Consider the following 11460-nt stretch of genomic DNA (forward strand, 5'->3'; position numbering starts at 1 on the left):
GAAACGTCGATATGTCCCGAGATCCGCGTCTGGATCCGCTGAGCCTGTCACGGCGCTTCCGCGCTACGACGCGAGGCTCTTCTTGGGCCATAAGTCATCTGAGTTCTAACGCATGTAATGCTCTTCACGACTCATTGACTTTAGTAGTTATGCATCTCATTGTCCGATTACACGCACACACACTCAATCAGGCCAAGCAAACAGAGTATGCCAGTTATAACATTTAACATTCAGACAGTTTAATGACTTGGGGTGCTTATCTCTGAATACTTTCACACCACTTTAAACAGCCTTGTGCGCGAGCCCGAGCGCGCGCACGTCTGAGCGAAGCTAATTACTCTTGGCTCGTGACCCATCAAACTCTGCTCCGCGTGTAATCCATGAAACAACAAAGAAGGAAAATAAAGCTTTATCGACACACATCCTGCGACAGCCTCTTATTAGTGCGAGCAATGCAATAAAACATGTTAATAGATGCGAGTAGTCCGTGGGTTCCACAATACGTCTTTGTCTCTGTGGAAAGAGTTGCCTGTAACAGCCGCAGGCACGCCTCCTTAAACTCGGAAACGCCCCCTACTGGCAAGGAGGAGAGCTGCAAAAAAAAGAAGAAGGAGATTAGTAAAGATTACTAAATCTAATACGCATTTAATAAAAACAAGCAAACACAAACATCGTGTGTTTGCTTGTTTTATTAAATGCGTATTAGATTTAGTTTACTCTGTTCACAAGCACGAAATGTGGCGTATACAGCGTGTAGATGAATCGGTCGCAATTCCGAAAGTCAACAAACAAGTCAATCAGTAAATACAAATCTACATTCATTACGAAAACCGCAGCCACGACACACCTGTCTTCACTGATACAACGGTAAACGTCGCACACCTATCTTCAGCACCAAGATCGCATGCAGCGCATTTCCAAGAATCAGCCAACAGTCAACTGTTAGCGCAGCCAGCTCGCCATGTGTGGCGGCTGTGGCAAGGTAACAAAAGGTAAAATAAACTTCCACGTAAAAATGTAGCGGCTCGCACTTCACAAAACGTAGTGAAGTTTAAACAAAACTTTAAAATAACATTTTCTTTAAGAACGCGCCCTACGCTATCCTACCGCCCCTCAATACACGTGCCAGCCTCTTACTTATGGTGCGTAACATGGCCTTGGTGACATATCAAGGAAAAACGGCCTGGTTTATCGATGACAGTCCAGAACTACATTTCCCATGAACCAACGGCCTAGGCTGCGAACTCCTGATTGGTCAGGACCTTGTCCAATCATATTCGACATACGCTTTGTTGCGGTGAGAGAGCATCTTCCAGCATGGCGGTCCTATCCCGAGGGTTGTCGTTAAACCTGCCGTTCGGCTTATTATTCCTGGCTTTGCTGCTGTGTCTCCAGCTGGGCGGATGCCAGAAGAAAAAGGAGGTACATGTCTTTACACGAATAAGACCGATAGTGCGTTCCTTTAGCGCTTGTCGTTAAAAAAAAAAAACGGCGAAGGCGCTGTCCGATGGTGCTGGACGCCGGGGCCTGCGCACTCATCTTCCTCATCGCATCTTCGACACGATGGAAACGATATTCGGGTCGCACACCTGATCAGGTTAAGAAAGGCCGGGGAGGATTTCGGGCCATCTTGCCGTAGTAGCTTCCTTTACGAAGCTGGCCCTGTCGCACGCCTGACGATGCGCGATGTCTGAATCTGATATATCGCGATTATCAACTTGTTCATATTTCTTTTATTATTGCTGCTTAATCGAAGCGACTCGCGAAAACAAGCGAGGAAATTTCGTACATTGGTGTAATTATTTTTTAGGGTTTTTTTTTTTAAATGATGTGGCGAGCTGTCCGGTTTTATTAGCAGCGATTAAGCGATTTTAGGTGCCCTCGTGTAGCAGTGTCAGTATGTTGAGCTGTGAAATGTTCCGTGGGCCCGTGTGTGTCTGCGTCTGCTGCGTTCGCCGCGCCGCCGTTACTGTGTCGTCTTTTTGCGGTGTCGATAGTCGGGTGGGTGTGGGCGTGTCCGTACGTGTGTGTCGTTTAGAAAGGGGGCGCGTAGGGACGGTCTTGCCCAGCTCGGGTCGGACAGCCTGGTTTGTTGTCGTCTGCTTTATAGACTGATGATGTGATCCACAACGGTTTCCTGCACTTGATTTGTATTTCTCTGTGTTTTCGGTCTTTTTCTTTCAGTTCTCTCTTTTTCTCTCTGCCCTACGCTAAACGGGACTCCGAGGAGCCCGCGTAACCTGTGCGTTTATAAACCTGAACACACGAACCTAAACTGGCCAATGAATAGACCGGTATAAACCACAGATCGTAATAAAGTCACAGAATCAAACACACTTCGTAGTGAGATGTCGCCCCCGCCGCGACTGAACCGGGCGTGACTAGAGGTGGAAGGTTTTCCACATGCTACACACACACACACACACACTTGTCTTTCATCGTTCTGAAATCTCCGCTCTGTCCCGGGGCATTCAGAGGCCCGACACGCTCTCAGACGCGGCGGAGGGCGATCGATTTCCGGCTCGGGCCAGACGGATCAGCGGTTGGAGATCCTCGCAGAGGGTGCGGGCTCTGTCGGTCCAGACATCCTGTCTGCGGCCTACGCCGCATGGCAAAGGAAGCAGGAGGAATTTTGTTTTGTTTGTTTTGTTAAGGTGTCAAAAGGAAGGGGAGCACGGGAGTGAGGACAGGGGCAGGGACCGGTGTGAGGCAGAAAGGGTAGAAGCAGTGATGGGAGTCATCGCCATTGGCGCTTTGGCCCTGCTGTGTGCTGGAACGTATGTTAGCGGAGCGGTGTTGGAGCAACCCGGTGGGGAGACCCCATTGGAGACTGCTGGAGACTCTTAGCAGTCAAAGGAGAAGGAAGTTATTTCTGGATGAGGAACAAGCCGTATGTTTTTTCTCTCTCTCTCTCTCTCCCTGTGTTTTCTTCTCTGCCTGTGGTATGATGGGTCCGGGTGTGCGTACACGTGTGTGCGTGTGCACTTGTTTTTTGTGTGTGTGTGCTTGTCTGCACGTGTGTACTGGCACAAGGGTGTGTGATTGTAAGTGTGTGATTTTGTATGTGTGTGTGTGTGGATCAGAGAGCCATACAGTCATTATCTCCTCGCATCACAGCATGGAGAGGCAGACATGACTAAACAAGCTCCGCACCGTTCATGGCCGTGTCCTGTCAGTGGCTGCAGAGCTGCTGTGGTGTTGTTGGATTGTGAGCATTGATTTGGCCTGAAACCAGCGTCACACGAGCGGGTGCCGTTGGCACGGAAACGTCACCGAGCCAACGGCGAGCCGGTCTAAGGATCACACTGTCCCTACTCGCCTGTACCATTCTGCAACCAGCCTCCGTTAAACAGGAAAATTAGACCTCTAACACTTTCTCTCTCGCACACAAACACACACACACACTGTCTGAATGAGACATGAAAAATCTAGACAATAGCCAAAATAAAAGAATCAAAATGAGTTTCTGGCTTTTAGTTCTTGTAAAAAAACGTTAATGAACATTTGTGCTGAAGTAGTCACTGATTAGTGATTATACTCTAAAGCTGTGGAGAAAACTGAGAAAAGGTGTGTGTGTGTTTGTGGCTAATATCAGATCAGCTGCAGGTCTAAATCAGGTTAAACACATGGTGGTGCTTTGATCATTAGTGGCATGACTGAAAAGACAATGAACAGATATCAGTGGACAGAGGAGAGCAGGAAGACAGGCAGGCAGACAGACAGCTGAGCAGTTAGAGAGACAGGCAGACAGACAGCTGAGCAGATAGACAGGCATGCAGGCAGACAGACAGCTGAGCAGTTAGAGAGACAGGCAGACAGACAGCTGAGCAGTTAGAGAGACAGGCAGACAGACAGCTGAGCAGATAGACAGGCATGCAGGCAGACAGGCAGCTGAGCAGTTAGAGAGACAGGCAGACAGACAGCTGAGCAGATAGACAGGCATGCAGGCAGACAGGCAGCTGAGCAGTTAGACAGACAGGCATACAGACAGCTAAGCAGATAGACAGGCATGCAGGCCTGTGTGTGTGTGAGAGAGTGTTACGGCTGTGTACAATATATTTATAAGGTAATATCGTGAATACACTCTTATTGATACATGAATCAATACAGTCACAGCTATGTGAATGTGTGTGAAGGTGTCTGTGTTAAACAGACGTGTTCAGGTCTCAGAGTTGTGTTTCGTACAGTCACAGCTGTGTGTGTGTGCATGTGCGTGTGTGGGTGCCTGTGTTAAACAGACGTGTTCAGGTCTCAGAGTTGTGTTTCGTACAGTCACAGCTGTGTGTGTGTGCATGTGCGTGTGTGGGTGCCTGTGTTAAACAGACGTGTTCAGGTCTCAGAGTTGTGTTTCGTACAGTCACAGCTGTGTGTGTGTGCGTGTGTGGGTGCCTGTGTTAAACAGACGTGTTCAGGTCTCAGAGTTGTGTTTCGTAGTCACACCTGTGTGTGTGTGTGTGCGTGTGTGGGTGCCTGTGTTAAACAGACGTGTTCAGGTCTCAGAGTTGTGTTTCGTACAGTCACACCTGTGTGTGTGTGTGTGTGTGTGTGTGTGTGTGTGGTTGTGTGGGTGCCTGTGTTAAACAGACGTGTTCAGGTCTCAGAGGGACATCCTGTTGGAAGCTACTGGCTGCAGTTCTGTTTCCACTGTCTTTGCTTCTCTTTGTATTGGTACTCTGCGCTGACTAGAAGTCACTCCTGTAGTGTTACGTCACACCTCTGCGCTGGTCACTCCTGTAGTGTTACGTGACACCTCTGCGCTGGTCACTCCTGTAGTGTTACATGACACCTCTGCTCTGGTCACTCCTGTAGTGTTACCGGCTGGCGTTAGTGGGTTAGGCTGGGTTTAGTTCACAGGGGCTTGTTTAACACCCAGAGATCATTTCTGCAGTGCAGAAGGAGATGGCAGGTCCCAGATCAGCACTCTGGCTCCATACGACCCATGGCAGAGGAGGGAAACAAACCCCTACTGAAAGAGAGGGAGTTGGGAGAGAGAGAGATGGTGGTGGTGGTGTCAGCGTTTGGCAGGCGCTCTTATCCAGAGCGTTTTTTAGTATGACCGTGTAGACACCTGGGAATCGCACCTCCAACCTTGGTGCTGTGAGGAGTACTGGAGCTGCACTACCAGGTGAGCTGGAGGATGCCATAAAACAAGACAGAGGGAGATAGGCAAAGAAACACAGTGTGTGTGTGCGTGTGTGTGTGTGTGTGTGTGTGTGTGTGTGTGTGTGTAGGAGGTTCTGTTGCTTTGGCAAAACTTGATAAATGTTTCTAAAACATTCACTCTCCAGGAGGCCGCGTCGCGCCGTGCTGTCTCGTCTCGTCTCGTCTCGGCGAATGTCGTGCCATGTGGCGCCGTGTCCAGGTCTTTGTGTAGGGGCGGGTGGCGTACTGGAGCATGAGGAGGACAGGTGGAGAAGATGGAAGTTCTGGATGTAGCTGCTGGACCATCCCTCCACACTACAGAATGAGAATGAGAGAGACCCACATGATGAGTGTGGGTGCGTGTGTGTGTGGGTGTGGGTGTGAGTGTGTGGGTGCGTGTGTGTGTGAGTGTGGGTGTGTGTGAGGGTTTGGCCATTTTGTAAAGAGAAAGAAGATCAGGGCAGAATAAGACAGAGACAGAGGGAGGAGCAGGTGCACTCTGGGGTCAGTGTGTGTGTGTGTGTGTGTGTGTGTGTGTGTGTATGTGTGTGTGTGTGTGTGTGTGTGTAGTAGCTCTGGTAGTAATTGGGACTCAGTGATCTAAAACCTGTCAGACATGTTTTTTTTTTCCCCCTTTTACTTGCAATCAGGCAGAAGCTGTCAAACTGCAACACACACTCACACACACACACACACACACACACACACACACACATACACACTCACACACGCCTGCCCACACACACGCGTGCACATGCCCACACACACACACACACACACACACACACACACACACATACACACTCACACACGCCTGCCCACACACACGCGTGCACATGCCCACACACACACACACACACACACACACACACACACACACACACACACACACACACACATATCCATTTTAACATTGGGGTGTGATGCAGATTATTTGGAATAAGAACATTTCAAGGATTCCAAGCATGTACGTGTGTGTGTGTGTGTGTGTATGTGCGTGCTTGCATGTTAGTCTATGTGTGTGTGTGTGTGTGTGTGTGTGTGTGTGTGTGTGTGTGTGTGTGTGTGTGTGTGTAGTCATGCTTTTGTGGGGGGTTTTTTGTGTCTTTCTGAAAAAGACTGTTAAGAGTTGAAGAAATTGATGAGAAGCCTCAAGCTAAATTTTGAGAGAGAGAGAGAGAGAGAGATGGAGAGCTTGGCACTATGTTAACGAAGATGAAGAGGAGATTGAATAGGAAAGAGATTCATCACCCTCATAAAAAATCGTCTGTCTCTCTGTCCCTCTGTCTCTCTGACTGACGTCCATCATGGTCACTAATGAACCTCTGTATAGGTGAAGCACGTTTTGAACCCACTCTGTAACTCAGCGTGGAAGGAGGGGGTGGGGCTAATATACTCCACCCCTTCTCTGTAACTCAGGTGTGGAAGGAGGGGGCGTGGCTAATACACTCCACATGCTGACGCGTGTGCTGTCTGTCTAACCCGGGCACACGTGCGGAGACACGTCCCTACAGGCTGCACGTGTGACGGATTAGGAAGTGTCCTCTCGGGATTGTGCTGGTAGCAGATCTAGGTGATTTCAAAGACAACAGAAATTCAAATGGGAGAGACAGATGGATGGAGGGAGAGAGGGATGGAGGGAGAGAGGCTGGTGGCGAGAGCACAGAAATGGGGGTCATGCTCTCATTTTAGAAGATAAAGCATGTTGGATTGTTTTCTTTAACCACTGGCCTGAGACGTGTGTGTGTGTGTGTGTGTGTGTGTGTGTGTGTGTGCGCGCCTGAGTGACTGAGAAATCATTCAGCTCTGATCTGTGGTCACTTGCCTAAGAGAATTTTTTATCACATGCATTACTGCCGTCCTCTAAGTGTGTGTGCGCGTGTTACACTGCGAGGACGTGTGAGTGTGACGGTATACACGTGTGGACATGAGGACAGCTTTCTGGACAGCTGTGTGTTATGAGGGCCGTTTAGGATGAAATCTCGGAAACACTTGCACACTCTTAGAAAAAAATTAAGGATAAAATTTTAACTAAGAACATGGACATTGGACCAGTTAAGAGAGTTGAAACTCAGATTTCTCTCTTTAGATTGATGAGGCTTTGAGGTGTCTTCTACATGCGTGTGCGCGCACACACACACACACACACACACACACACACACACACACACACACACACAGTCCCGTCTGCAATGCTGAATATTCATAAGGCTCATTTGAATGTTTACACCTATCAGTTGCAGTGTGTGTGAGAGAGAGAGACCGACAGGGAGAGAGACAGCGGAGCGCAAGAAAGACCAAGAGACAGACAGATGGAGGAGACATACATACATACAGACAGACAGAGAGAGAGACAGACATCTATTTTGCATCCCTAAAGTAATAGAAGCAGTCTGAACTCTTCAGTGAACCCTTCAACTGAATTCAGGACGTTTCCTGAGATCTGGAACTAAGGGCTAGAAAAACTCATATACAGAACCCATATACAAAAATTCAGCTCCAGTAAGTACAGTGTGTGTGTGTGTGTGTGTGTGTGTGTGTGTGTGTGTGTGTGTGTGTGTGTGTGTGTGTGTGTGTGTGTGTGTGTGTGTGGGGGGGGGGGAGTCTGGGGAAGTCGTGTTTAGTGTTCTACATGCCCACATAATGACCTTGATTATGAAGCACAATATCTCAGATTGTGAAAGTTTCACATATCAGATGATCCATATTCTTTAGAGTTTATCATTGAAATATCATACCAATCAAAGACAAATATTCACATGCTTTGTGGATTTTCACAGGTGTATAATTCAGTTTGGAATGCAGGTAATAATGATAATATCATTTCTATATTAAAATATCAGCATATTCAAAGAGTTAATGGACAGTAAAAATAACTGAATACAGCGCTGAGTTCTTCCAGCAGCACGGCAGAGTGACTCAGGGATGTATCTTAAGTCATGTTCTGTTTTCCATCGCTATAAAGGGCCTTGCAGCAGTCCCAGGCCTGATGACATCCCAGGCCTGATGATAGCGTAACTCCCAGATCGAGGCTTAAAGAAAAGCCCATGACTCTTAGACTGTTAGGGTCAACCTCTGGCAGTACTCCGAGTATGGCTAGGAAATATGGTATACGTTTTATATTTAGGTCTGGATTTTTTATTATTATTTTTTTTTTTTAAACGGATGAAAGAAAAAAAACCAAAACACAAAATAAAATTTGCATATAGACTTTTAGAACTGCAAAGAAACGGCCCAGTAATGCAAGCAGAGCATTCCAGAACAACGAGACCCCGACCGTCGCTCAGTCAGGCCGGGCCGCGTTCGGTAAAGTCTGGACGTCTTCCACCGATCCCCTCCGCTCAGAGTCTCGGTCCCTGTAGCTACTGGCCCTGCGCATACTTGGGCAAGAAAACATCCTTAACCTTTTCTCCCTCCTTTAGAAACGCCACAGAAGAGCCGACAACATTCTGCCCTTCCGGCCTGATGAAATGTGGTAGAGGAAAGTAAATCAGAAAACGAAACTAAAACACCTCCAATCTTTAAATTGTACCACCGGTCTTGCACGCTATCTAAACATTAGACACGTACTTGAAAGAAAACTTCAACAAGACATAGAACAGACCACAGTCTTGAAGCTGAAAGGGATGCATACCATGCAACCCAAATAGCTGGATAAATATTGCGAAATATAAGATGAAATGCATTTTTCATTTTGTGTCTAAAATACCATTGGATGATGGATACATCCTTTCAACATTTTTTATAACAAAAGATGCCTTCAGTTTGCTTTGTGACTTTGACTTTAATAACCATGTTGTTCTACTGGGAGAGATGATGTCAGACTCTCCATCGCCATGAAAACTGCCTCAGCTCTGCAGAAGTTCAGTAAAGATGTTTTTAAAATGACCTCCTTTCTAGTATGCATACAAAGCCAAAAATGGACCAGCCCCTTCATACATGAGGTCAATGGCCAAAGCTTTATCCTTACCTTGAGAGCCTCAAGTACAGCTCAGTTTTAAATACCATGCTTCAAGTCTTATGGAGGACGAGCATGGAGACTGATTTCTGCTCCAAGATGGTTGAATGAGCTTCCGCTTGCTGCCTGGACAGCAGAGTCCCTTGCAGTTTTCAAACGCAGACTGAAGACCCATCTATTCATGGAATATTTCAATGAGCACTGATCTTGCACCTATGTTGACTAACTGAAACGATAATACTTATTGTTGGGTATTGTTTATTGTTTATTGCACTTATCCTTGTTTAATAGAGACCTTATGTATTTTGTACTTCTAGGTATCATTGATTCCTGTATTTCTACAGCATTCTAGTTCATTGGTATCTTGGACTCTAACCTACTGTACTGGCTAGGATGTATTCTATGAGTAAATGACAAAGCACTTTTGTAAGTCACTCTGGATAAGATTGTCTGCCAAATGCCGTAAATGTAAATGTCTTGTCTGGACGCTGCCTCGGTGGTGTGGTGCGGCAACACTCACTGGGACACCCAAACACTTGGATGTTGTTTTTGTAGCATTATCCTCGCTTGCGCATGTTTGTAAAACTTTATCTCCCTTTGATCTCCACATTTCAAGCTTTCCTTCAGATTAACTGGTTGACCAACGGAACTAGAAGTAAAGGGATTTTTAATTCAGAAAAGATCAACGTTATCAATGATTCATAAGTAGAGGCCGATTGTAAGACAGCTGTGGTCTCGTTAAGACAACATCTTTCATCTGTAGAAGCTTCCAGAACACAGGGACTGAATCCTCATCTTTTCACCATTTTTTAGTGATTTGTTTCACAGAATATTTTCTTACATAAAACCAATATCACTTTAAATTAATTGATTTTGAGGGTCAGTCTTTAAAATTAAAACATGCCAAAATATCAAAGTGTAATTTGTAGTCCAGACAAATCTGATGACTTATAAGGGCTTGAATAGACACCTTATCATAGAACGTTCTGGAAGTTTCAAAGATGGTTACAGGTAGAGTTACAAGGTAGCTGATTCAATGACTGTTATGCTAAAATTATCTTTAAGTATTATATTATGTATTTTAAATATTTGATTTGTTTCTCTCTGCTCCTTGTTAATGAGGGGGGAAAAAAACCCTGATTCCTGCAGAACCCCTAGGGGAAAAATGGATATTGTGTTACTTCTCATGTATCATAAAAATAAGGTAAGGGAGAGGGGGTGGTATGCCCCGGAGAGGGAGTGGTATGCCCCGGAGAGGGGGAGAGGCGGTGGTATGCCTGGGAGAGGGGGTGGTATGCCCCGGAGAGGGGGTGGTATGCCCCGGAGAGGGGGAGAGGGGGTGGTATGCCTGGGAGAGGGGGTGGTATGCCCCGGAGAGGGGGTGGTATGCCCCGGATTGGGGGAGAGGTTTGATGAAGGTTTTTTCCGTCACTTCCTGATCCTTTTAAACTTGTTAGTTTGAAAATGTTACATACACATTTCTTCTTTTCCTCATCACTTAACTGAATTAGTTTCTTACTCATTTATTCATCTGTTTATTTATGCGTCTCACTGGTTATCTCACTTCTACACTTAACTGGCATAGTCCCTCTCTATCTATCTATCTATCTATCTATCTATCTATCTATCTATCTATCTATCTATCTATCTATCTCTCTCTCTCTCTCTCTCTCTCTCTCTCTCTCTCTCTCTCTCTCTCTCTCTCTCTCTCTCTCTCTCTCTCTCTCTAAATGACTTCTGTAGCCCTCCACCCATCTGTGTGGAATCTTCTGGAGTGCTGCACTATTTGAAGACTGAGGTCTGATCCACTCTTAATGAACTGTCTGATATTTCGGTCCTGATGATCCCATCTGCTTGGGAACCCCCCCACCACCACACACACACACACCCCGCTGGAGCAGCACAGCACACACTTCTAACATTTCTCACAGTAGAAAATGACTGCACATTGTGCGAGGCGACGAACGCCTTTGAAAGCGAGTAAAAATAGCTGAACGCAGAAGTGCAAACCGTCGGGGGAGGGGGCGTTTTCGCTGAGCTTGCGTTTTGTCGTCTCTGCTGGCTCACTAAAACGCCATATCGAAGACTTTTGCAGAGTCTCAGGTCTGCTGTTCTATCACTGGTACCTTGAGAGAGAGAGACAGACAGGATCAGAGGGAGGGGGGAGAAAGAGAGAGAGAAACAGTCAGAGAGTCTGGGAGTTTGTCTTCCAGGGCTGTCAACACTGACAGGAGGACACACCAGTTCTGTTTTTGTTCTCTGATGCACGACGTTTTTGTGACCTCTGACCCGATCGGTGGAGACGAACCTTGTCCGAGCCGATTGGTGGAGAAGAAATGAACCTTTCAGGCATCCATGCA

The 11460-nt window shown here is 46.6% G+C and overlaps 1 protein-coding gene across 1 annotated transcript in view; it reads left to right on the forward strand.

Annotated features, from left to right (window-relative positions):
* Positions 1 to 1293: 1293 nt before the first annotated feature.
* The window catches only part of tusc3 (tumor suppressor candidate 3), a 42064-nt gene continuing 31897 nt past the window's right edge, over positions 1294 to 11460 (forward strand). Inside the window, exon 1 of the mRNA XM_035530383.1 lies at positions 1294 to 1422. Within this exon, the coding sequence (XP_035386276.1) occupies positions 1318 to 1422 (105 nt within the window). The 5' untranslated portion in view covers positions 1294 to 1317. The remainder of the gene's footprint in view (positions 1423 to 11460) is intronic.

Source organism: Electrophorus electricus, chromosome 9 (assembly GCF_013358815.1).
Source record: "Electrophorus electricus isolate fEleEle1 chromosome 9, fEleEle1.pri, whole genome shotgun sequence".
NCBI classification, from domain to species: Eukaryota; Metazoa; Chordata; class Actinopteri; order Gymnotiformes; family Gymnotidae; genus Electrophorus; species Electrophorus electricus.